The following is a 26,837-nucleotide window of genomic DNA, read 5'->3' as shown; positions in this document are numbered from 1 at the left end:
GCAAGACAATCTACTCAAGGCCAATGCTGACAAGTGCATTTTTCAGGTCTCCGAGGTCAACTATCTTGGCTTTATCCTGTCTTCAGAAGGTATTCGCATGGATCCCGCTAAGATCGACGCCATCTTGCAATGGCCAACACCTCATACCATCAGAGACGTCCAAAGGTTTTTAGGTCTAGCCAATTTCTATCGCAAATTCATCCAAGGATTTTCGGATCGAGTTCTACCCATTACAAGGTTGCTAAAGAAGTCATCCATGCCCTTTACCTGGTCTTCTGAGGCAAATCGGGCTTTCCAACTTCTCAAGGAGGAATTCTGTTCTGCCCCGGTACTTCATCAACCAGATCAGAATCTAAGATTCATTGTGGAAACTGACGCCTCTTCTGCAGCAATTGGGGCAGCTCTCCTACAGGAACATGAAGAGTTAGAATATCCCGTTGCCTACATGTCCAAAACACTGAACAACAGCCAAACACATTATTCGGTGATAGAAAAAGAACTACTGGCAATGAAATCCGCATGCGAAGAATGGCGACATCTCCTACAGGGAGCTACTCATCCTTTTGAAATCAGAACAGATCATAAGAATCTTAAGGTTCTGCAAAAGATGGAATGCGTCAACTCACGTCAAGCTCGCTGGGCACATTTTTTCTCCCAATATGATTTCGTACTGACTTACTTACCAGGTTCCAAGAACATACTTGCTGATGCCCTTTCCAGAAGACCAGTTCCAGACAGGGTTCTGAAGGAATTTCCCAGTCTCATGCTACCAGAAGTTAAAGTGATCTGTTCTGTGGAGTCATTCTTGGACAGAGTCCGTAAGGTCACGCGGTCCACTTACCCTCTTCCGAAGGATCTATCCATGCAAGGTGGTTTATGTTTTCAACAACAACGATTATTTCTACCAGACAGTTTCACCCGTCAGTCGGCTTTAAAATGGTGCCATGATGATCCAACAGCAGGACACAGAGGTGTAAAGAACACCTTGGAGTTGCTTCTTCGCAGGTTCTGGTGGCCTGGGATGGCCAAAGAAGTTACAACCTACGTCAAGTCATGCCCGGTATGTTGTCGGTCCAAGTACAGCACTCAAAAGGCAATAGGGTATCTCCAACAACAGGACCTTCCAAAGAGACCCTGGAGCGTTATTTCTACAGATTTCATTGTGGATCTGCCACCTTCAGAAGGTTGTTCATGCATCATGGTAACGGTCGACTGCTTCACTAAGATGGCACATTTCACTCCTTTGGCGGGTCTCCCTACTGCAGCTGAGATGGCGGTTGTGTTTGCCAGAGAAATATTTCGCTTACATGGTACCCCGGACAAGATTATTTCTGACAGGGGATCTCAGTACACCTCGAAGTTCTGGAAGGAACTTTGTGAAAGACTGGGTATGGAACGTGCTTTGTCGTCCGGTTTCCACCCACAGACCAATGGACAGACAGAAAGAACAAACGCCACTCTGGAGCAATATCTTCGGTGTTTCGCTAATGCCCAACAGGACAATTGGGTTAGTCTGTTGGTTACTGCGGAGTTTGCCTATAACAATGCAGAGCACAGTGCCACTGGTCTCAGTCCTTTCTTTTGTTCCTATGGTTTCCATCCCAACTTTATTCCTTCTCTCTCTTTTCCTCCTTCTACAACTCCATCTGTTGATGCCCTACTTACCAGTATCTCGGATGCTCACAAGTCTGCCACGAGTTGCTGGCGAGCTAGCAGTCTCCGGTACCGAGCTTACTGCAACCTTAAGCGCCAGCCGGTTCCGGCATGGCGTAAGGGCACCAAGGTCTGGTTGTCTACTAGGTTTCTGCCTCGTTGGCTACACCCCTCTAAACTATCTCCCCGCTATCTGGGTCCTTTCCCTATACTTCGCCAGATCAATCCTGTGGCTTTTCGTCTCCAGTTGCCAAAACATATGCACCGTCTCCATCCGGTGTTTCATTCCTCCCTCCTTAGGGAATGCAAGGGTGATCCCTACCTTCGCTCTTTGCCACGTGATCCGTTTCCCAAGGTGATTCCTTCTGATGAGTATGAGGTGGCCTCCATTCGGGACTCCCGCTATCATCAGGGTCGCTTGGAGTATCTCATCCACTGGAAAGGATATCCACACTCAGAGGACTCCTGGGAACCGGTGTCTCATGTTCACGCTCCGGCATTGATTCAGCGGTTTCACTGTCTGTTCCCGGGTAAACCGGGGGGGGGTGCCGCTTGGTAGGGGGCATACTGTCATGCCGCCGTCTTTTGGTGGTCGCTGGCGGTTATGGAAGGCTTGGCGTTGGCGGCGCCATTAGATGTTCCGTGTGTTTTTCCTTTCACTTCCTGGTTTGGCGGTCTAGTCTTTTTCTTCTGTGTGTCTTTCCTTTCACTTCCTGGTTTAACGGTCTAGCCTTTTCTCTTGTTTCCGTATTTAACCACGCCCCTCTCTGGGCTCTGTGCGTTGCAACTTTGTTTCTTTCGCTTTGTTGCCGTGCTACTGTGTTTCCAGTACTTTTGCCTGTTGCCTGGTTTACTCTGTAACTAAAGCAGTGTTTCTTTCTACTGCTTCTTCCCCTTCCTTATTTACCTGTTTTTTCCGTTCTATCGATTCCCGTGCCTTTCGGGGCTCCTCTATCCCTTCCTGTTTTCCGGATCTCGTTCCGGTATCTGGCAGTGGTGTGTTCCTCCATCCCGGTTCCCCGGGCTTCTCCTGCTACAACTTCAAATACTACAGCTTGACTGCTTCGGAAAGACTTTCCTGTTTTCACTTGCATTCCGGACTCACCAGTCAACTCCTCCGGCACTTATTCGTTATCAACAACATCCGGCGAGAGGTTTTTTTAAGCGGCTGCTTTTTTCCTCTCTTCCTGGCATCTTCGGGACAGGGGCCGGCTGTTTCCCTGTTTATCAGGGAATCAGGGTGGCTTCTTCCCGCGGACGACCGTATCTCTTCACAAAGAAGAAAAGACCAAAGGACAAGTCCTACAGACGAGGAAATCTTCTGGAAGAAACAGGTGAGGAGAAAGGGGAGGTGGACATAGACTTATCTGATTTGGAGGAATCTCCGTTATATCCCAGCACTTGTGACACAAGTAGGGTGACAACGGGCATCCCTGCCTAGTTCCCCTAGTCAACCCAAAAGCTTCAGAAAAAACACCATTTACCCAAATCCTAGCCTTGGCACCACTGTGAAGACAACTGATTATCCCTAGAAATCCATTCCCAAATCCCATCTGCCTCATTGTAAACTGCAAAAACCTCCAACTCACTCTATCAAACGCTTTCTCAGCATCCATAAAAATCAATGCTGCATCTGATAGATCTTCCTGTTTCAAACTCATGATATCAATCTAAGTTCTGATATTATCATAACCAAATCTATCCCGCAAAAACCCCACTTGGGATGTATGAATCAATTTCCCCATACATTTTTCCAATCTATTAGCCATAATCTTAGCAAATATCTTCACATCCACATTTAGTAATGAAATGGGACGATAATTGCTACAATTCTTCCGATCTTTCCCCTCTTTCAGTAACAAGGTAATCATTGCTTCACACATCGACTGGCACAGATCACCTTCATGTATAAACAGATTAAACAACCTACATAAGATAGGAGCCAAATAAGTCTCAAATTTCCTGTAAAATTCAACAGGAATACCATCCATTCCTGGCGATTTACCCACTCCTAGCTGCTTAATAGCCAGTAAAACATCATCCACCTTAATATCCATTTCTAAATTCCTGCTTTCCTACAACGACAACTTAGGAAGATCCAAATTCACAAAGAAACTTTCCAATTCCACCTCAGACGGAAACACATCCTCCGAATACAATTTCTCATTAAATCCCTTAAAACATTTACAAATATCAATATTTTTCATTACCACATCACCACGCTCATCAACAAGACTTTGAACAAAAGGTTTCTCCGTCAGACCCTTCAACTTATTAACAAGCATTTTCCCAATCCTATCTCCACATTCCCAGAATTTTTGTTTCATATAAAAAATACCCATCTCAGTCAATAGGTCATTCTTACTAGCCAACAATCTCCGAGTCTGTAACATCTCATCTTTATCCTTAACCATCCCTGATTGCGCATATATTCGTTGCAAATCCGAAAGCCTATTTTCCATACATTTCAATTCATTCAAATGCTTAATCTGCAAGTGTGCAATTTTGCTTATAAATTCCCCTCTTAATACAGCCTTAAAACTATCCCACACCGTCCTGAAGTCTGTCGACCCTTCATTCTCTTCAAAATACCTCTCCATAACCGTCTGGATACTCTCACAAACCTCCCTATCATCCAAAACTCCTACTTTAAGATGCCCCCTAATATATGTGGGAACCTCCCGATCCATAACCACCCGCAAGTCCATAAGAGCATGGTCTGAGATCTCTCTTTCCCTAATGTTCACAGCAATCGTTTTATCCAACAATGAATCAGACACCAAAATGTAATCTATCCTAGAAAACGTATCATGCACTGGAGAATAGAATGTAAATTCCCTTGAAGAAGGATGAACTTCCCTCCAGACGTCCACTAAACCGAACTTCTGCAGAAAAAAATCAAATTCCTTACAAATACCAAAATTAGTGTACCTACATTGACTAGTACGGTCAATTTTATAATCTCTAACACAATTAAAGTCTCCCCCTAAAATAACCGTCTCACCATGCATTTCACTGAGTGAACGTGAAATGTCCTCAAAAAAGCACTTGCTCGGAGAACACGGCCCATATATACACCCTAATGTGATCTTCATACCACAACACTGGGTATCAACAAAAATCATTCTACCCTCTCCATCCATTACCACTTTATCAACACTGAATTGCAAACCTTTCCTAAATAGGATGCTGACCTCTCTCGATTTAGACAAATAATTAGAAAAATGCCTACGAAATCTTGAATTAAGTAAAAGATGATTATCCTCATCCATCAGGTGAGTCTCTTGCAAGAACACAACATCCGCTCTGGCCATCCACAGTCTCGCCAAAACCTTCCTACGCTTACGCGGGCAATTCAAACCCTTAACATTCCAAGTCACCACTGACAATGTACCTATCTCCCTATAGTAACCTACTCAAAAGACCAAACAATCCGAAACAGGATCACCAACAATTGAACTCCAAGTCAGCACTGAAATGAACAGCGACACATGTACCTAAATTTCCAACAACCCGATTTAACATAATATTCAGTTGAGGATCTCCAGCGACAAACAATTCACAAAGACAAAACAAGATAAACATACGAACACAAACCATCAATAAACATTAGTATCTGGATGAAACCTCCAGATTGCACACGAGTGCGCCCCCCTCCCGCATATAGCATATTCCAACCCATCTCCTCCAGGATCCGAGCCCGTAAAATCAGTATCATCATTAAGTTCCTTCTCATCAAACAAACCCTCTAACCTAGCTAACATATGGAACTCTCCAAGTAAACCCACAAAACCCATCCAACATAGTGTATCCACATAGAGGCATAAAAGCTACAAAAATGCTACATGTAATTTACAGTAAAAAAAAAGAAAAGAAAAGAAAAAAAAAAAAGGACAAAACAGTTGTACTACATTACGCTATAGCAAACAAGTTCCCCATCATATGAAGTCAGAACCCAACCAAGTGAACAACTTAACAAATGCAAATCTCAAGTATATTCTAAGCATATGTCAAAACAATTCTGTGTTTATTAAACTGTATGCACGTTGGAAAAAAGCATTATACTAAACCTAAATCAAAGATGGGGGCATGCGTCAACCATCAAATGAAAATAAGGCAGTCCTTGTGGGGTTGTGTCAAATAACAAGGCCCTATACTAAAAAACCTATTGCCAAACCTTACAACTAATGCAAAAAGGGTGTGGGATGGTTTTCAAGAAAAGAAAGAAGTGTTCACAAATAATTTCAGGATGCGCTAGCTTGGGTTTCCCTTACCCACGTTTTGAGCACGGGGAGAAAGTGGGATCTTGGAGCACAGTACACTCTCGAGCTTCCCCAGCACGAGACGACAGTTCCACTTGCAGCTATCAAGGCAGTCAATGGCAAAGACTGGTTTCTCCTGAAAGTCTCCTGCCTTCGAGGGCCTGGCGTATTTAATAATAATAATAATAATTTGGCATTTATATAGCGCTACAAACCCTCAGGTATCTGAGCGCTGCTTATTGTTACCCACGGTGTGTGGTGCTCATTTATAGACCTCGGAAGGAGGAAACGCTGAGTTTGGCGCTTAATAACAAAAGTTCTTTCAACAAAAAAGAAAGTGTGTTACCTGGTTTTACTTCAGGTGAGGATTCCTCACCGCTGGGTCCCCCTCTTCTGGGCGCTGATCCCTCTTTACTTTCAGCATCCCTCCTCCGGGTTCACTATGGTTTGTCCTTTATTAACCAATCTTAATGTCTTTTTAAATAGTTCCAGTGGACATCCCTCGGCCAGATTCACCTTTGTCAACACTGTGTTTCTTGGGACTTCAGACTTTGCCACCTTCACGTCAGCATCTCTCTTCCGGTTTCCTGCTTGCCAACTTCACATTCATATTTACTTTCATGTTTACGGGATTCACTTCCCTTGCTTTCTCATGTTGCAGGATTCACTTCCCTTGCTTTCTATATAGTTCTTAGGTTAAAGGCTTTCAGCTGTACAGGGATTTTGCTTGACCTCCTGTATGACCACTTTGACTTATCTTGGCGGCTCTTCTACAGCCTTCTGGTATCTGTAGTTTCACTCAGAAGGGGATCGACCAGAGTTTCTCGGAGCAACACCAACGTGGTGCAGGTGCCTTTCTGCAGCTGGTCTACCCTTTACAATTTTACAGTTCTTTAAACTTCTCCCACTTTGCGACTTTCATTCACCACAGCCCGGTTCTGATCAGTTCTCCTTCGACTCACTGGCTGTGATGAACTGCTTGGCTTTCCACATAGCTCGACTCAAGGCCGGAAGCAGGAGTCTCCCTCGCTCTGGCTCATCAGCGTCAACACGCTCTGTGTACCGTTGACATCTGCTGCAACACACTTGGGCTTTTGTATTCAGTCTTACGTTTCCTTCTGTGGAGGTTTCACAGGTCTGCGTCAAAAAGGGCAAGTTGCGTCTCTCCTTGCTAGCCTCTCGATATTCACCGCCTTTCTCCTCCTCTTGAACTGCCGGGTCTGGATAGCTGTCTCGTCGTGCAGTCTACCTTGCTCATACTGTGCTCTCTTGCTCCACCTTTTATCCCTGTGGGGAAGGGAAAAGGCTGTTGTGTGTGTGATTCTGATCAATTGCCTGACCCTTGTATTGGGACATGCCAGGTAAACGGCTCTGGTGTTAGTCTGTTCTCTTGTGTGTCCTGCAAAAGTGTGTGTGTCGGAGGGAGGGGCAGAGGTTTTGAATGTTCTACGTGGTAGGTGTTGAAAGAAGGGGGATAAGGCATCTCAACCGTCTGTGTCCCACTCCCACAGGACCCCCCATTCAGGTGATCCACCTTCACTGGTCACCCCTAGGAACTAGATCCAATAGCAATGGCCATGTCGTGGCCACCTGGATGACAGATCCCCAGGGACTAGCTAGGGAGACACCTTCAGGTTTCTCACACCATCCACAAAAATGTTATTTAAGAGACAACTTTCTTGAAGCAGAAATATATTGTTTTCTATTATCCGACTCAACGAGCTTTCTGAAGTTAACAAATGGGAATGAATATAGTGTTTATCCTAAGGGCTTCTCTGGAACTTCAGTTGACAGTTTTCTCTCTCTGTTTTGTTCTACTCTTTGCTTCTTGAATAGCAGGGTACTTTTCCCTCTACCCAAGCTAGTGATACAAATGCTTTTGCTCTCCTTCGGGGTTTCTATGATTCTTTTTATCGCATTAATACAGTTCAATTTCAACAAGTTTGTTTTCAAGCTTTCATCACTTATACTGGGACAAGTCTCTCTGATTATATAACAAGCCTCTTTTGGCTTCTCGGTCTTCCCATTACCTTCAGTATTGCAGTGGAATGTCTCTGGGGCACGTAGATGCTTGGGACCTTTTTTTTTTTCTCTCTCTCTCTCCTTCCCACCTCTCTTCCCCCTTCGTCCCCACCAAATCCACCCCATCCCCCGCCCCACTATGCAGACCATTTCCTGCTCCTTCCCTGGGGTGGTTTTGGTGTTGTTTGCGGTGTGACCACGATTGCGTCGTGGTCACACCACCACTGAGTTTTGTGGTCCAGCCATCCCAGTTTCTCACTTTTGGCTGGGTTACCAGTGTTTCCTTCTCCTGCTCAGAGCAGTTCTGAGCATTGCATTTTCTGCGGTTTGCTTCAGCCTCACCTTCTTCAGGTGTTATTCTTCCATGGGGCCTCCCCTTGCTGTGTCTGCCTTTCTCCCTCTCTCTTTCTCATTCAGCGTGTCCTCCCTCTTCAACCTACTCGTCAGAGGTAATTGGAGATTTTTATTTAAAGAGACAACTTCTCTTTCTTCCTGGTAATGGCATAAGTTAACTTTCTCTCCAGTCAAGTCTTGATACTTGCAATTATTTTGGTTATTAGATAGTCCCATATATGCCACCATGTGGAGTGGGTTAGGGAGTTCCTCACAAGAACGGGAGTCCTTGTCCCCTAAGGGTGAGTCTCTCCCTTAGGCAGGGTGTTGCGGAGCGGGCTCACCTCACTAGCCTCACAGGGGGTCCCCCTTGGGGAGAAGGGATGAATTCCCTCAATTCGTCACACAGGATAAAAAGGAGGACAGTAAGCACAAAAGTGTGGATTGTTTGGGTGAAGTCAAGAGAAGAGAAGGAGGACCAAAAGACTGAGAGAAAGAGAGAGAAGTAGGAAGTGAAATCAGTGGGTGGAGGTAGGAAGTAGAGAGAGAGAGATGGCAGTGGGGGCAGTAAAGAGCATCAGGGAAAGGAAGGAGAGACCGTGGGTGGAGTGTAGGGAGGATAGTAGTAAGAGGACAGATAGAGCATGGGAGGGTAAGACCAACTTGGGCCTAAGCTTCTGGAGGGCAGAAATCCCCTGAAACTCCATCTTGGCTAATCTTAAGAGCAGGGGCCTTCGAGACTGTTCCCTGAGGGAGTTTAGATAGATAAGGCGTCCGCCTATAGGCCAACATCTGGAATCAGACAGTTTGTAGAAAGTAGTGCTTACCGATCACTAGTGACCATCCTGAATCTAGATGAGAGAATAAAAGACGGTCCTTTTGTACAAAAATAATAGAACCCTGGCACTGTTGTTAAAAACCTTGAATGTCTTTAAGAGTTGGTGTGTCCATGAGGCCATCCCCAAACGAGGATGGAAAAACCTTTTTTTTTCCAAGTATTTCACAGAGACGGCCCTTAAATAACTATGTGGTGGTTGGATCATTTGAGGCTCGGCTTAGCACATGGTGGAATCAATTATACACGAGGCTGTACATGTAGTACCTCATACCTTTCATAAATGGCACTGAATGGCATTACTGAGGCATTTGAGGCTGCACTTTACCTGTTATGGCAGCAATTAGTCATGTGAGGCTCTCCCTTACCTATGGTGGCCATACCATGTGTATGAGTCATTAACTAACATTGAGTGGTATCTGGATATTTGAGGATGCCCTTGGCATATGGTAGTAGCAACTGGATACATAAAGCTATTACATAAAGCTATAACTAATATATTTTGACTGGACATAGGCCGTAAAGCTATAACAGACTAACGAATTGCAGGCATTTGCCACTTCTCCCAAAGGGGAAGGCCCCTCCCCCCGAATCCCATGAGGCATTTACCTCTTCAACCATGCCCCAAAAGGACTTATACGAAGGAGGAACCAATATGTGTTATTGTGAAACAGAAATTGAAACTATCCCTTTAAGGGAAGAACTTTATTTTACTGAGACGAAGATGATGAATAACGAACAAGAGGTCACAAGAGAGAGCAAGAAAGAAGAAGGTAAGCCAGGGAAGGCCCACGTCTACGTCACCTCTGCAACGGGAGGAGACTGGAAACTCTGGAGAGCCTGCGAGTTTCAAACAGGCTGTCAAGCTGGAGAGAAAGCAGAACAGTAAACGATGGCATTGCCACTGAGAGCCAGTGGTGGAACAGAGATACTAGCAACCACGCTGATACAACTACGCGGATGAGACCGAGTAACAAACCGTCAGGAAGGAAGAGACAGAACAAGAGGTTGGAAGAGGAAAAGGCTGTGGATGAGTGAAACAGAAAAGTGAACCCGAACAAAACGGTACGCCAGTGACGTTATCCCCAAAAGAAACATATAACAGGGAAAGCAAGAGACTGGGAGGAAGAAGTGAATGAAAACCTTTATATGAACATTCATACTCGTCCCAGTCCATATAATGAAAATATGTGGGAAGGAGAGAAGTGAATGAGAATCCTTATCAGAATATTCACATTCATCACAGTCAAGACAACCAGGAAGCAGCCAGGAGAATCAGAAGAATAAAAGGAGATTGTTAGAGTACTTATACTTGTCACAGTCGAGATAATACTAAGAACAAGAGGAGAGGAGGAAAATCATTATGAAACCATTGCTACTTGTCCCAGTGAAGACATTTGAGAGTGTAATCCAAAAAGAGAAAGAACTGGTGGATAAGCATTATGAGAGTAATCATACATGTTCCAGTCACAACAAGAAATGTATAACTATCCAAAGGAAATAACCTGCAAGAGAAAGACAACTCAAAAGACAATCTCAGAAAGCTTGGATAAATGTACCCTGGGAAAAGGGAAGAAAAACTTTTGGAAATAGAATTAAGGAAGAAAGTAACCAAGAAAGAATAGATTCCAACAAGAGAAGAGATGTTGAGAGGAATCAAAAGAGTAAAGAAGTACTAAAAGAACTGTAGGAACTAACAAAGAAGTTACAAAGAACTAGTTGAAGAACTATTTGAAGATCAGTTATTGAACATATCTTTGCAAGGAGCAAGGACCCAGGAGAAGGGAGCCATTCTACTGTGCTTAGTTCTTAATATAGTGGTAGGGGCAGTCAGCGTTAGTTTGAGACAGTGGACAGATTCTTATAAGACATTCACGGATGACTGGCAAGCACCATAGCAAGTTTGTTAGGTAGGCAAGCCCCATAGAAGTAGGGAAAGATAGGCATTAACCTTTTTCTTTAATAAACACCTATTCAGAAATATCTAAAAAGAGCCTGGGTCCTTCTTCTGACCCGCCACAAGACATAAGATAGCAGTAGCCTCAAACAGGCTACATTTGGCATACTATATTGTGGCAGCATCTGGGAATGTGGGGCTTTACTTGGAACATCATTTCTAGACCTGAAATGTGCAGCTTTCATTGGTATAAGATGGCAGCAAATGGCCATGTAAGGCTGTAGCGGCATAAGCATGCAGTGCCTCTGGCCTATGATGGTTCAAATGAGGTTACCGCCGCCATAACATGACCCCCTCCATGGCATATCACAGCAGCAATGTAGTTCAAATGTGGTTGGTTCCTAATAAAGTCTTATGTCTGCATTAGTACTGGTTTGGCATTTGATCATATGTAAGTTTATGTAAATTTTCTTTACACCAGCCACTCACGTTAGGTGATATCGTTTGGGTTGAATGTCATGTGATGTTTTTTCATGTGATGTCATCTGGGTCAAAGGTCATATGACCACTTTGTTTCATCTCATTCAGTGTGCGACGCCACTTCTGCTACCCTGGCATTTTAGGGAATTGACATCCCTGCTAGGATGTGCCTAGGATGGTATGTTATTTTACATCCGACCATAGAATGTCAAATGAACAGGTGTTGTACATTAACAGAATATATGATGCCATTCATGAAATAGCTTGTAATTTAGCCTTCAAGGCTTCCTAGGGGGTCATCATCACAGGATTACTGACCAGCTACACAGTTAATGGCCTGAGAAGAGGGCCAGGACCATACATTAGAAAAACGCAGTTATCCATGGTGATAACTACTCCGGCAGTTGGAGGCGTGGCTAGCAGCCAATGGAGTAGGTCGGCTTCTGGGACTACTCCTGTCCGATCCTACAAGATCTGACAAAAAGACAAGCTTACATAAAGCAAATATAACAGATTTTGAAGGAACTTTTGGGTTGATATCACTTAGAACCCTTGCGACCTGATTAAATGCAAAAATGTGCACTGTCGCATTGGTGTGCCATAGAACGGAGACTTCGAGTTCCTCAACTCTGTTTGTTTAATTAGGAAACCAGGCTGCTGTGGTCACACCTTATTACTGCGCCAGAAAAAAATTTATGCTGGAGACTAAGTCCAATTGCTGTTGTGTGATAAGAAAGTTTAATTGATCTGCCCTATGGATTACACGTGTTTCGGCAAGGTGCCTTTCTCAAATCAGGGCTTATCCAACTTTATTTCTCTTGATCATTACTGGAAGTGTAATAACGGGGATCAATCCCAACTGCAAATATCATTGCCGTGTCCCGCGTTCAAGCGAAGTGTTGCTGTGGTCTAGAGACCTTGAGGAAAGAAAAGACGGCAGGCGAAAGACACGATCGCTGTGGTGGGAGCGAGGACCTGGTGCAACGAAGGAGGGACGCTGGAGACCGGGCTCGTTCAGCAGAGGAGCAAAGTGAAGCGGCTACTGGAAGACACAGGGACACTGCGGCCATGCAAGGCAAGTGCTGCGCGGACCCCCTGGTGTGCATCTGATCCACCCCTCTCTGGAAGCAGGTGGACAGTAAACCGGTTCACCCCATCAAAGCGGTCGGAATGGTTGCTAAAAAATCCCTTAGAGGCACACAAAGGAGCCGCATGGGCTTCGTGGCATGCTGACTGGCCACATTCGGAGCACTGGGTACAAGGAAGGAGGGGAGCGGCCAGGAAAGACGAACAGAGGACCTGGGCCGGGTGGTGAAAATATACCAACAGCCCCTGCTAAATGAGGTCAGAAGCTGCTAGGAGAACGGACAACACAGTGAGACATAAATTGGATCACCCAGAAAAGGTGGCAGGAGGCCTGCAGGACATTACTCCAGAGGTGCGCAAGGGGGCAGTGAGGGATATGTGGCGTGCTGCCTTTTCGCGTCCGGAGTACTGGACACATGAGCGGCCCAGGGAAGTGAACAAGGTAATCCGGGCCGAGGGGTGAAAATAAGATAACGGCCTCAGCCGTAAGGGGCCACCAGATGGCAAGGAAGGGATATTAAGCTGCCAGAAGGTAGCAGCTACAAGAGGGGCAAATATATGAACACAGGCCGGGCAGTGATATAGCGGGTACGGCCCCCGCCACACTAGGCCTGCACCGGAAAGAGGAGAAGATTAACAGGTGGCCCATTAGCAGCAGCTGTAAGTGGAGTGCATATACAAACCTCGGCCGAGTGGTGAAACAAAGAGCACCCCCCCTGCCACATCGGGTCTGAAGAGGCCAGGACAAGTGTCCACAGACTGATTCAACGCTGCAGGGAGGAGAGACAGCGGGATCCCGAGCCAGGTGGCGAGCTTTGAGGAACGACCCCTTTTGTGCTGGAACAGAAGTAGCCAAAAAGAACAAGGTAAACGGCTTGCTGGAAGCAGTTACTAAAAAAGACACAATAATACCTTTAACACTAACATTAAAGCTCTAGACATGGGCCTGATAGACAAACCCTGACGATGTAAACACAGGGTAAATTCCACAGGTGCGCAAAGCACTGGATACAGAGAAGCCTCAGGAACCTGAGGCCCGGAGTCAGCCCCTTCCCGGGGAACCACACACGAGGAGCCCATCGACCATTGCACGAGCTCATAAGCACAGCGCCTGAAGCAATATACAATCAAGGGCTCTAACAGCAGCGTCAATCATGCAGGAAGAGATTGAAGACCTCCTGAAAGGTGTCAAGCTCACAGAATGCCTCCCAAGCCGGCTAAAACCAAAATAAACCAACCAACCATGGACAGCTTTGCCATGTCCAAGCAGCAGGCACCTGGGGGAGGTATGGAACTGGCGCTAGAGAAAGAAGGGGGCGCCATGGAGTTACACAACCAAGTGATGCTGGTCAAAGCGGATTTAAAGGCCACATTGGGGACACAGATTGAAGCGGTGAAAGTAGACATAGGATTGCTGCGCCAGAACATGCAGATCCGAAGTACGCAAGTGGATGTCCATGTTCTGCAGCAAAAGGTTAGCCTTCTGGAGAACAGAGTAGAAGAAGCAGAAGGACAGGCCCGGAGAAATAATATACGCATAGTAAGCCTGCCTGAGGAAGAAAAAGGCACAGACCTGACAACGTATGTAGAGAACATGCTGCTTCAGGAAATCGGGCCTGGGAAGCTCAAACAGGCCTTTACTATCGAGAGCGCACACAGGGCACCAACTAGGCCCCCGACCTGTGGGCGCCCCCGAGACCAATTATCGCTAAGGTCCTGAACTATAAGGACAGGGAAAAAATACTGGCTTATTCAAGACAAGGCAGAGAATTGAAGAGAGCCTCAGCTGACCTGCCAGTTAACCCAGACTATACGTTTTGAGTGCAGAAGAACAGAGCACAATTTTCAGCGGCTAAGAGTAGGTTCTGCGCTGCTGGTTTGAAATACATGCTGACCTAAAGATCCATACGCAGCTACATCGACACTGAAGTGTTTCGGCCATGTGGGGCTGGGTAAGAGCCCGAAGTAGTGGTGGTCAGGCGAAATCTTCAAGCCTGAAGGACCTGAAATCCTCTGAGTCGGCCCATGCACCTTAGTGCCATGGGCACCACACAGTACTGCAAATAATAAAGGACTCCCAAGCACAGCACCACAGCTGCAACCACAGCAGACGATTACTCACACGGACAGTACCACGCTCAGCATTCATCCTGATGAAGGCCACCACTACTTCGGGCTCTTACCCAGCCCCACATGGCCGAAACACTTCAGTGTCGATGTTCCGTGACACAACTGTTAAAACCCTGTTGTATATGTGTTTGTAGAAAGTGTTGTGTAAACCGTCTTGTTCAGCAACCCCAGACCTAATACAGTCCTGGGCAGAACTTTGTCGAATCTTGTCCCTACTTATTTGTATTTTGTACTTGTGCATTACTTTGGAAATTTTACCTCGATACTAGAGAGGTTGATACACATCTGTATTTCCTGTGTTCAAAATAACATCTGTCCGTACTACTTTCGTGCTTATCGAAAGTCATGTAAATATTTAATTTTATCATCTGTGCAAAAAATTGGTTGGAGGCAAAATAAAATAGTGTTTTATCCAGATAGCTGCGTATGGATCTTTCATCCTGATTCCTAGCATTTTGTATACAGGTACCCTCCTGGGGATATCAGGACTCTGCCAGGCGCCCTTTATATATCTTTTGTCTATACAAAAACAAGACCTGGTTCTTTGATCTCCCGGAGGAAGCGCAGGCGTGGATTGACAGGGAGAGAATAGGCCCCTGTAAACATGAAGAATTTTTAGCGAGCAAATGAAGAAGGAAAGTATTTGGTTCCCTGTATTCCGCTTTTGCTCATGGGGTTTTGATATGGATAGCGCCCTTGGTACCCTTCAAGGTTACTCACATAAAAACGGATAATGAGGGAAGGATGGTGCTGGTGCAGGTCCTACTGGAACAAGAAGACACATGTCTGGTTAACACATATGCCCCTAATCACAGCCTCTCTAAGTTTTTCCAGACTCTTTATTCATGGCTGGGACCCTATAGGGATAGTAATATGATATGCAGGGAGACTTTAACTGTGCCCTAAATCCCACCCTAGATAGGTCAGACACTAAATACACTAAACTAGCTCCGCCTGCCAGGGAATTACAGACGCTCCTGGACTCCTTTGCTTTGGAAGACGCCTGGAAAGTCCTCCACCCAAACCCCAGACACTATTCACACTTTTCAGCGCCACATGCAGTACATACAACGATAGATGCATTTTTTGTGGGAAATGACCTGGTGCATCACATCACGCCTGCCCAGTCTCATGGTAGGGTCTTGTCGGATCATGCCCCGCTCCGCCTACAGTGGCAATGTGTGCCCGCCAGAGCCCCGATACCCACGTGGAGGCTTAGGAGTGAATCGTTGCAAGATCTCCAATTTCGCGATTGCATTAAAGACTACATCACTGAATGCGTCTCGTACAATTTGGGCAGTGTACCCAGTGCTGGAACTTTTTAGGAGGGACTGAAGTTGTTGGTTAGAGGGGTCGCTATAGAGGGGTCAAGTAATGTCCAAGTAAACATCAACAGGCAACTGGCCTTGACTGAGGAACAATTGAGGGAATTAGAGCAGTCTCGAGAGCAACACCCAGACAGAAATGCAAAGGTTAGAGAACTAAAACAGAAATGCATGGATTGTTGGGAGAGACTGGGCAAACATAGTTTTGATAAATACACAGAGATCAGCATATAGAGGGGCACAAGCCTGGCTGATTACTAGCTTGGTTATATAAGAAGGATGGGCAACAAGGCCCCATACACTCGATAAACACAGGACAAGGGAACTTATGCCACACCCAAAACAGGGTTAATGGTGCGTTCCGTGAATTTTACCAACAACTGTACCAAGAGGGACCCCCGACACCAAGCACCCACCTACTGCTTTTGAGTAGATTGCGCTCCCAGGATTGACCCAGGAGGAGAGAGATAGCTTAGAGGCACCCATCACTGTGGAGGACATACACAATACAACTGTGGGTTTGCCGACAGGGACGACGCCAGACTCGGATGGGCTACCTAGCGAATTCTATAAAGAATAAACACATGTATTGCCCCACCTCTTGCTTAATAACTTCAATGACTCTTACGAGGTGGGGGTTCTTCCACTTAGCCTGAGACAATCCATAATTATACCTCTCCTCAACCCTCATAAAACCCTAACGGAATGTAGCTCTTCCAGGCCCCTCTCAATGCTTAATCAGGATAACAAGATATTGACACCCATATTAGGAACCAGAATGAAAAAAGGTGATACACAAGTTAGTGCAGCTGGATCAGACAGGCTATGTTCCAGGCGTGGCCTGGAACCTGATGAGATTCCATCATGTGATAGATAGGACGGCGTCCTGGGACACGCCGTGTGCCATAGCTACACTGGATGCAGTGAAAGTGTCTGATTCGGTGAGATGGGACTGGCTATATGCCACTCTGCACAGATTGGGCTTCGGGCAGACATACATTAGGTGGATCCAACTGGTATATACGAGATCGATGGCAAGGGTTAAAATGGGCAGATGTATTTCTGGAGCATGGGAATTAGAAAAAGGTACAAGGCAAGGCTGCCCATTATCACTGCTGCCGTATTTCCTCGCCATGGAACCGATTGCCCAGTACCTCAGGACAGAATATGGGGAGGCAGGAATCGAAATAGATGGGGCAAGACACTTGTTATCCCTAAACGCTGATGACACACTACTATATATTCAGAACCTTGGGGACAATCAGGAGCTGTTGCTGGATGCCTCAGAACTTTTTGTGCATCTGTCATAGATTACAATTAGCATGGACAAATCAGCATTATTCCTGATAGCGTGACTGAGCAAAATAGGACGCAGCTTGCTGCCTGTGCTCGCCCTGCAGTGGAAAGTTTGCACGTTCAGGTATTTGGGAGTTAATATATACCTCGATCCAGTGGAAGAACACTTATGCAACATGCTACAGGCCCAAGATGGCATCAAGGGCTCTATGAAGTTCTGGGCTAAACTACCTCTCTCTGTGATGGGTAGGGCGGCCTTGCTGAAGATGGTGGTATTGCGCAGACTATTATACTTCTTTGTGAATGTCCTGTTTCATATACCTAGATCTTTTTTTAAGGCCCTGGAGGGTGTCTGCAGAAGCTTCCTGTGGCAAAATGGGCGGAAAAGAATAACGTTGTCATCACTATACAGGCCGTATGCGGTGAGGGGTATTAGGATCCTGCATTTCGAATTATATAATATAGCAGGGCAGTTGCAATTTTTTGTGGATTGGCTTGCAGAGGACTCTACCTCGGACACATTGATGTTGCAATCCACGGGGCAGTGCTATTATCTAAAGGAGTTACTGTGGGCTAGTAAGCCTTCCGGCAGCCAATAACCACACCTGGTGTCGCTGGGGGTGAAAGTATGTGACAGGGCCCTGCCAGTGATGGGGCTGAGGGACCCATTTTCGGTGCAAATTCCTTTGGTCTTGATAGTGTCATCTTCGACTTAGCCAAGATTGGTTATACATACATACTGGGAAGCCTGCGGGGTGGCCACCATAGGGGAATTGTTGCAAGACACCGCTTTCATACCTTTCTTAGAGCTGGCAGGACAGACGGGCATTCACACCGGCCAATATATGCTATATAGTACTATTAAGAGAGGTATGGCGTAGGTGGCCCGCATACAGCGAACTACTAGAGAAACATTCGATAGTAGATATCCTATATGACATAGCAGAGGGAGTGCATACTATAACGCAAATATATGACCTTCTAGTGTCTGATGGGCCTGCCCCCCCCTCTAGTGACAAGGGGCAAATAGGAAGAGGATCTAGGTGTAGCCTTCAGAGAAGCGCAATGGGGGAGGATACTGGGATCCCATAAGAAGGTGCGCGACTACAGTTCATACAACTACTGGTGACGCATAGGGCATATATGACGCCTCCGCGGATATTAGGGTTTCCAGGGGCGGCAGTACAAGGATGTCCTAGGTGCAATACGATAGACGCAGGGATGTTTCATATGTTTTGGGCGTGGCCATTGGCGGGCCAGTATTTGCAGGACTATTTGCAGGAGGTCGCAAATAGACTACAAAAAAGAGGAGTGGAATTGGATGCGCTTTGTTTTTCACACCCCATAGGCCTGAAACATGTTTCTAAAATGAAGAACCTTGTGTGTATCCTGGCAAAATGTAGAATTGCTATGGCCTGGAAATCGCCCAGAGGCCCTGGAGTGGAGGAATGGTGGAGAGACCTGCATAGGTGGGGAGCGGCCGAAACAGTAGCATGGAGGGGGGTGGTGGGAGGGGACACGAGGAAGCCACGGTGGGAATCACGGAATGGGAAGTTTTGTTACAGACAGTGTTCACCAAGGCAGCCACGGAAGAGGTAGAGGCGAATTGACCCGAAGAGCGCAAAGGGCTCCTAAATGTTTGGAATGTAGTGCGTGTATGTACAAGTGCGATACAGGCAAGGTAGGGGGGGTGGGAACTGGGTGGGTGTGGAAAGGCAAGGTGGGGGAACGTTGGGGTAGAGTTTAGGACATGTTGGAATGTGACGGTCATTGAGTTGTATAGGATTTTGCTGTGTTAAGTTTTTATTTACGTTTCTGTAAAAATCAATAAAACAAAAAAAAACAAAAAAACCTTGCTCCAACCTTAATAAAACAGTGAAAACTCAACAAAATGGAAAAGAAATAAAAAATACTCATGTCATGATTATATTTGTATTGGTAATAACAGTTAAGTCAAATACCTTAATATGATCAAATTGAAACCTGTGTAAAGTTTTCCTTGCATAATTTCTAGAACACTGAGGTTAGAATGTTGAAACAAACATTTGCTTTACTTTAATGTTTATTTGTGTAAAATATCTATTTATTTACCCTTTTCAGCTTAACCTTCAGAGAATTTGAAAGTGAGTTTTGAAAGAGAATTCGTATATCCTTGTAGTTTGTGACAGCACCTGCTGCTGTCAGAATGTTTGCAATACATCTATAACATAATCTACTGACTGCAATCCAAATATTCACATTGGCTAAGTGGAGGTCAATAATGTACACAAGGGGTTAATTACATCTAACTTTCCCCCACCCTTAGACTAGCACCCAACATCCATTGGGGTACTTGTTGGAAACAAAATCAAAGCATGAGGACAGGTGAACTGTTCCCAACTCTGACAAATGATGTATGTCTTTACTTCTTCAGCATTCCCTTTGCCATACATTCACTCGGTGATATTTACCTCTTCATACTTTACCTTTACTTTACCTCTTCATACCTATACTTCGTCTGTCTTCTCTTCTTCTGTCATTCACTTTGTCATTACAGAGGTAGACTCCTGTAACCCTAACCTTACCATATCCATTGCCACCTTGAAAATGTGAAGATGCAGACGAAGTAAAGGTAAGAAGTAAATACATGAAGAAGATGAAGTAAATATAGAAGAAGTAGTGTAGAAGTGGTTTTTCAGGTCAAGTAAAGGGGGAATACCTTCTGAAATAGGTTTATACTCACTTTAAATTCTTCCGTTTGAAGTTGTCCTTCTATATGTTCAAGGGCTAGAACAAGTAAAGAATAGTGCAACAGCTATTATTATTTTTCAAATATGGTGCATCACTAGACAACAGAAAACTGTTTCAGTCAAGCTATTTTTAAAAACTACAAACGGTTTTAATAGAAAGGTTTATTATTTAGAGCTCGTTACACAACATAGCATTTCATTAAAAGTCACCACTCCATATTTTAAAAATGCCTGAAATGGAATGACAACACAACAGACATAGAACTAGCCAGTAAATGATAAACAGACAAAGATTGTCACCCCATTTTAACAGGCATCCCAGCATAAGACTTGGATGCTGCGGCACATCATTTTACTAAGCCCAAATCTTCTAAAACAGGGATGACTAAGTAACCCCATGGCAGAGGATTCAGAGGTAAATATGAGCCCTTTTTTTCTATAGAGCAATATAAACATTATAAACATACATTATAAAGATTCAGGGTCCTCCAGAAAACATGCCTCTGCCAGCCCAGCTCATACCTACTTGGTTGTTCAGCTTTCGACACCCCCATGGAATGAGTCTATGAAAGTAGGATGCATACAAAGCGGTTCAACAATCCACTCGCATCTTTTAATCTCAGCTAAATTTCCATAGGCTGTCAACATTTCCGCCAGGGCGGTCATTGAAAATGTGCTTCCTCTAAATGGCAGTTATATTTATACATCTACTATATACTAGACCATCTCCAGTCAGATGTTTGTGCTAGGCCAGATACCATGTCTTTTTTTGCGGACAGTTACATTCAATCTGTCGAGTATCGCCTTTAAGCAAAGATGGACTTTTGTGGTACCATAGAATGCTTCTGCAGTCATTGCACAATATGATGATCAGTAGTCGGTCATCTGTGTATATATATCTGAGGCCTCTGTCCTATAGCTTTGTTCTTTGCAGGATGATTATTCAGTTGTGTTTAGACTTTCTCAGGCCTACCTACTTCCACGACATTCAACAAACAGAATAGGCCTATGTATGATCTGTTGGCGGTCTCCGGAATGGGCTGCAGTGTTTTACCCAACTGTTCTTTGGGGGTATTACATCATCACACACAAGCCCTTTTGTCCATCACTTATTACATTGACAACATTTGTTACTGGATGAGTTCCATCACATTCTATTTGCTCATTATCAAGACTGCCTTCTTGACATCAGACAAACGTAACCACGTGAAGCAGTTGATTGTGATTCAGTATGATGCTAAATATTACTATACATTATTAATTCAGATACATGGAAAATTGATTTATAATTGGCCTCTACTGAGGAAAGGTTGCTCACTGTAGTCACTACTGTACTCCTAGTCCAAAGTCCCCTTTCCTCCATGCTTATAGGAGATCCCACATGGTGGAGACAGGATAGGCGCCCAAGCACAGCAACTGCTTGCTCTTCTGCAGACAGAGGTGGATGACACATGTGAAGCGCAGCCACGCCCATTCAAACACTCCCCACGCTCATTCCTGCCAGTCCCGTTATCTGTGAAGAGGACCCAGAGGTCTAACTGTACTTTAAGGAAGGAGGGAGTATGGAGGAAAGGGGACGTAGTTACTAGAAGAACAGTCGTCACTACGGTGAGTAACTTTTCCTTACTCTTATGTTTTGTCCTCTTCCCTTAAAACATATTGAAGAGTATCATATATCATTGTACCCCAGGCAGGATGAGCTGAAACTGGCTCAAAAATGTTTCAAAGGGCCGACATTGGGCATCAGCTCTGAAGCGGCTGCCCAAGGAATAATATTTGCAAAAAGCTGATGGGGTACAAAATAGATATTTTACAGATTGCTTCCCATGGTCCATTTACCACTCGTGGATGGATCAAACGTTAACCAGTGATTACATTGCAGTAATGTAACACGATGGCTTTCTGCATAGCCCAAACCCAGGTCTGATTTGCTGAGGCGCACAGTCTAACTGATTTCATGCCACTTTGCTTGTTTAGGTAGTACATCGTAACTACATTGTCCATGAGGATTAATACAATGGAGCATCTTAACAGTGTCAGTAAGGCTTGGAGCACCAGAAATATCGCTTTCAGTTCTAAATAGTTTGAAACCACCATGACAGAGTTTGATCGAGGTTCAGGAAGTTGTTACTGTGGCGAGCCCATCCCTGGCCTACTCTTGTGTCAGGAACACCTTTCCCACTTTGGATTCCGAGAAAAACCCCTATGAATTCCAGCGTTTGCAAAGAAGCAGGGGTGGCCTTTCTAACATTGAAGGAACAACCTAAACTGAATGAACATAGGCTCTAAGAGGTATTGCAGAATAGAGGATACCTGTTCTGGTGACACCGCACTGACCAACCAATCGTCCAGGTAAAAATATAAACGTATTCTCTTCAGTCAAAGGAAAGCTGCCACTGCAGCCATCAGCTTGGTGAAAACTCTGGGCACATTGAAATTCGTCTTCGTTGATCAAGAACCAGACAAAATTCCATTGAGGGGGTCAAATAGGCGCATGTAGATGCATCTGTTGAGGGTCCGCAGCGGCCTGACTGCCACCCGGGTGTAGGGAAGTTCCTATGTGGGAAGATGTTATCATCTTGAAAATAAGAAAAGAAATTTTAAAAAAAAAAGAGTTCCAGAAATGCCCAAAGGCCCACTGTGTTCTTTTTAGGAATAGCAAAGAACCTTGAAAATAATCCCAACCTCCTCTCCCCCGAGAGTGGAACATGATTTATTACTTTAATGTGGAAGGTTTTATATATTTCCTGAAGAGGAAGAATAGAAGAAGATGGTAGAAGGGGGTGAATGGGAAGACAATAGCCTCTGCCCACCAATGAGAGAACCTATGTGTTGCTGGTTATCTCTTTCCACCTGCTCAGGTGATAGCGGACTCTGTCCTCTAGCGAGTGCAGCAGATCCTATGCCTCATGTCCCTGACAATGTAAGATCTGGTGAGGGATGTGGGTGCTTCTTATGGGTGACACTAGAGGACTTGACCATCTGTTGGGCTTTGGTCATGAAACCATCTGAAGCCACCCATGTTTTTTGATGAAAAGGGCAGCCTATGCTGCTGAGATGTACCTGGCTCGGCTGCAGCTTAAGGGAGAAATGTATACATTTCACCATTTGGGCTCTTGTCTTTTTCTTGTTGAGCATATGTATCTGGATAGAAAAGCTTGAACCATTAAAGGGAAATTCAAGGTCATCTGTTTAAACGTCTGGCATAAACTCCCCCATATTCTCAGCCAACGTCCATGCCCCAAGCAGCAGTGTACAGATGAAGGTAGTACTGCCACTATCATGTCTTGAGCCACTTGACGTGCCTTATCTAAGGTGCCTACAGTCTAAGGTGCCTGACTGAGGCACTTCAGAGGATCTGTCGCCGGAGCAGGAGCTCTTCTTCCACTTTTCACACGGCTGGAAGCGCTGCATCTGCCCATTGCGTGAAAGTAAGGCTGTGTGCCCTGGCCCTACTCACGCCTCGCCACTGACGTATTATTTTTACAATTTGCGCCACTACGTGCTACATTTCACAGCACTGCAGCACCCAAACTGTGCTATATCTCTGATGCCCCATTGATCGCCACGATTTGAATAGTGATCCCCGTGCGCATAGTTAACCACGAGGGAATCACTGCCCCAAGATGACCACTGCTTTCTCCACATCGGACCACAGCCTGCCCTCTACCCTTATGTGCTGATTGGCCAGTTGCCATTATTTCAGCCAATCAGGATCGTCGGGTAGGCGAAGCCGGTGCACTCGAACGTGCAGTCTAAGGTGCCTGACTGAGGCCGACCGAGGCGCTGTAAGCCTTGGCCAGGAACCTTTCTCCAACACCACCCCCTCTCCCTATTGAACATACCTTCAGCACCACTGCCTTGAAATAAGGTAATCCTGTATGGTATGCATATAAGCTTGGAATCATCACTACAATACTCACGCTACTATCTTTACTATGACTATTTACTCTGAGTACCTGCATGATACGCTTTTTTTGTGAACCTTTTCACAGCAATCTGCATCTTTTTGCCAACATCCATTAACATGGTATTAGTGTATACCCCTCTATCTGCTGCCTATTATATACCGCACCAGCATATATAAATACATGCACTTCCGCTGTATGCGTATGAATTTATGTAGGTACTACTCCTACATCCACTCTCTCTACGTTACCGCTGCCATCATGTGTCCTCCTTGTCATAATACGACTCTGCGTTCTGCCTGAATATCAGCTTCTGCTGAAATAAGTTCACACAGTAACTAACAGTGCCAGCCTTTGCATGCCACTCAAGTACATTGCCAATATCTTACATGCTACATGTACAGCTCCTCTCAACTTTCTCACTAAGCTTCAGCATGTTCACTACAGCTACCAGCCAAATTATTTGCATTTCATTACTTATATTGAGTTTCACACTCTGCCTTGCTAGACGTCACACACTGGCCCTTGGGGACTTACCTACCATGACACCCCCCGACCTGCCCAACAACACGATAACTAAACAGCCTTTAGTTATGGATGACTCTCCACACCAAACTCCGAGTAACCCTTTTACAACGGAATCTAGGAACACTCGTCTTAGAGCCAGACTAGCCAAAATGTATGAACCCCCTAGAAGCTCGATACCCATCTCTATAGGAAAAAGGACACCTAAAACCTTGCCTGGCCTAATGCCTGTAAGTACCGAGTTAGCACATACCTGCCCTCCTAAGACAATAAGCTGCATAGTCCAGCACTTGAATCCTAAAGACCAGTCAACTTCCCACCCAGTAACTACAGCTCTCACTAGCCCACCTATTAAAGGAGCTCTAATAAATTCTAGATCCCTAGTAGCTCATGCCACAGAGATTACCGACCTGATTCTAAGGGAGAACCTAGACTTCCTCGCCATCACCGAAGCTTGGCTACATGCCGCAGCAGGCCCTATGCTTATGCTAGCAATCCCCAACGGTTATACTATCTTGAGACAAGACAGACAAGGGACTAGAGGAGGAGGTATTGCCATTATCTGCAAATGCAGCCTCTCTATGAGATTAGCCCCCCTTACGACATTCAATCGTGTGAAGTATAATCAGTCAAAGTACCTTTATTTAACTCTCAAACCCTTAATATCCACTTGATATATCGCCCCCCGGGCCCAACTGGGACATTTGAGGAAGACATTAATACAATTAGCTAATAACCCCAAAAGCTCAACGCAAGTACTACAATCAGGTGACCTTAATCTGAGTTTCACTGACCCTTCGGATCAGCCTGCCCTGGCAACGGCAAATATTCTATTAGAACTAGGTTTCACCCAAAGAAGCACAACCCCCACCCACAACAAAGGTAGAATACTAGATTGGGTGGCAGACCACAATTGCCATGCCAAAATCCTCTCCATCTCACCGCTAGCCTGGACCGACCACTACCTACTCTCATTTACGCTCTCCACCAATAGACCCCAGCCCACACCTGCCCCGATGGCTCCACCTACACTAACCACAAACAAAAAGAGTATCACAGCGGATAGGCTTATCCCTGCCTTACTCCCTACCCTTAACTCTCTTCCTGACAGTGCTGACCCAGAGAGCTTGGTTGAGGAATATAACAAAATGATAGCCTCCTCCCTGGACCAGACCGCCCCCCCTTAAACTCAGACCAAGTAAGCCAAAAAACCATCTGAACAAATGGTTCACACCATTCCTAAAAAACCCAAGACAACAAAAAAGAAACTGCGAGGCTGCCTGGAAAATACCACCCACGGAAGCCAACAAATGAAGGCTCACCAAACTCTCATCCCTCTACAAAAATGAAATCTGTCTAGCTAAACGGACATCCTACGACACTCGTATCTCCCAAGCTAACTCCAATATGAAAGAATTATTTACTATTCTCAACAAATTAGAGACTCCCATCGCTATACCAGACACTTTTAATAAAGATTAAAAAAATGGTGCTAAGACATCCAACTGGCACTTGCTAATAAAGTATCTACCTTACAAAATAAAATATCCCAAAAAAAAGATTCTTTAAAGAACCCACCATCACCCAAAATAACTGGGAACACAGCCGAAGCCCAACCTACCCGATTATACTTCTCCAAAGTATCTATCCTTGAGGTGGAAAGAATGATTCTGTCCTTCAAACCATCCAATTGTCAGGGCGATCTCTGCCCTGCACAGCTCATTAAGGATGCGGCTCAAGACCTATCACCTTTCATATCCAAGCTCATCAATGCTTCCTTTGCCAGCGGCACTATCCCCACTAACCTCAAACAATCAAGGGTACTCCCACTCTTAAAAAAAATGACTTTAGATCCCTCAACACGTACCAACTATAGGCCAATAACAACAGACCCTTTTCTTCTAAAAATATTAGACAAAGTGGCCTACACGCAAATACAAAAATATTTCGACTTACACCACCTGCTAGGAGCTAGACAATCAGGCTTCCGCCCACAACATGGAACAGAGACTGCCCTCATTGATCTCAAAGACCCAAGTCGATGAGAGCTTACAGACAGTGGCAAATCAGCCTTGCTCCTCCTCCTGGACCTCTCAGCTGCGTTCGATTTGGTGGATCATACAATACAATGTAACCATCTCGCCACAGCAGCACACATCTCTAAAGACGCCATAACTTGGATTAGATCTTTCTTAAGTGGCAGAACTAGGAGGGTCTTCTCGCCCTCTGCAGTGGCAGACCCCATACCCATCACTTGCTGCGTACCACAGGGGTCCTACATTTCGCCCAAACTGTACAATATCTTCACCAAGCCCCTTTTCGATGATCTGGACCATCTTGGTATCACCTACACTAA

General features: G+C 45.1%; 1 protein-coding gene across 1 annotated transcript in view; it reads right to left on the bottom strand.

Annotated features, from left to right (window-relative positions):
• IFT25 (intraflagellar transport 25) overlaps positions 1–26,837 on the bottom strand; it is a 345,349-nt gene that overhangs the window by 77,096 nt on the left and 241,416 nt on the right. The window contains exon 5 of the mRNA XM_069642159.1: positions 20,042–20,085. Within this exon, the coding sequence (XP_069498260.1) occupies positions 20,042–20,085 (44 nt within the window). The remainder of the gene's footprint in view (positions 1–20,041; positions 20,086–26,837) is intronic.

The sequence above is a fragment of the Ambystoma mexicanum genome, chromosome 1q, assembly GCF_040938575.1.
Source record: "Ambystoma mexicanum isolate Mex_15411 chromosome 1q, UKY_AmexF1_1, whole genome shotgun sequence".
NCBI lineage: Eukaryota > Metazoa > Chordata > Amphibia > Caudata > Ambystomatidae > Ambystoma > Ambystoma mexicanum.
Note: the sequence above shows the minus strand (reverse complement) of the source record. Positions and strands in the feature narration are given on the sequence as shown.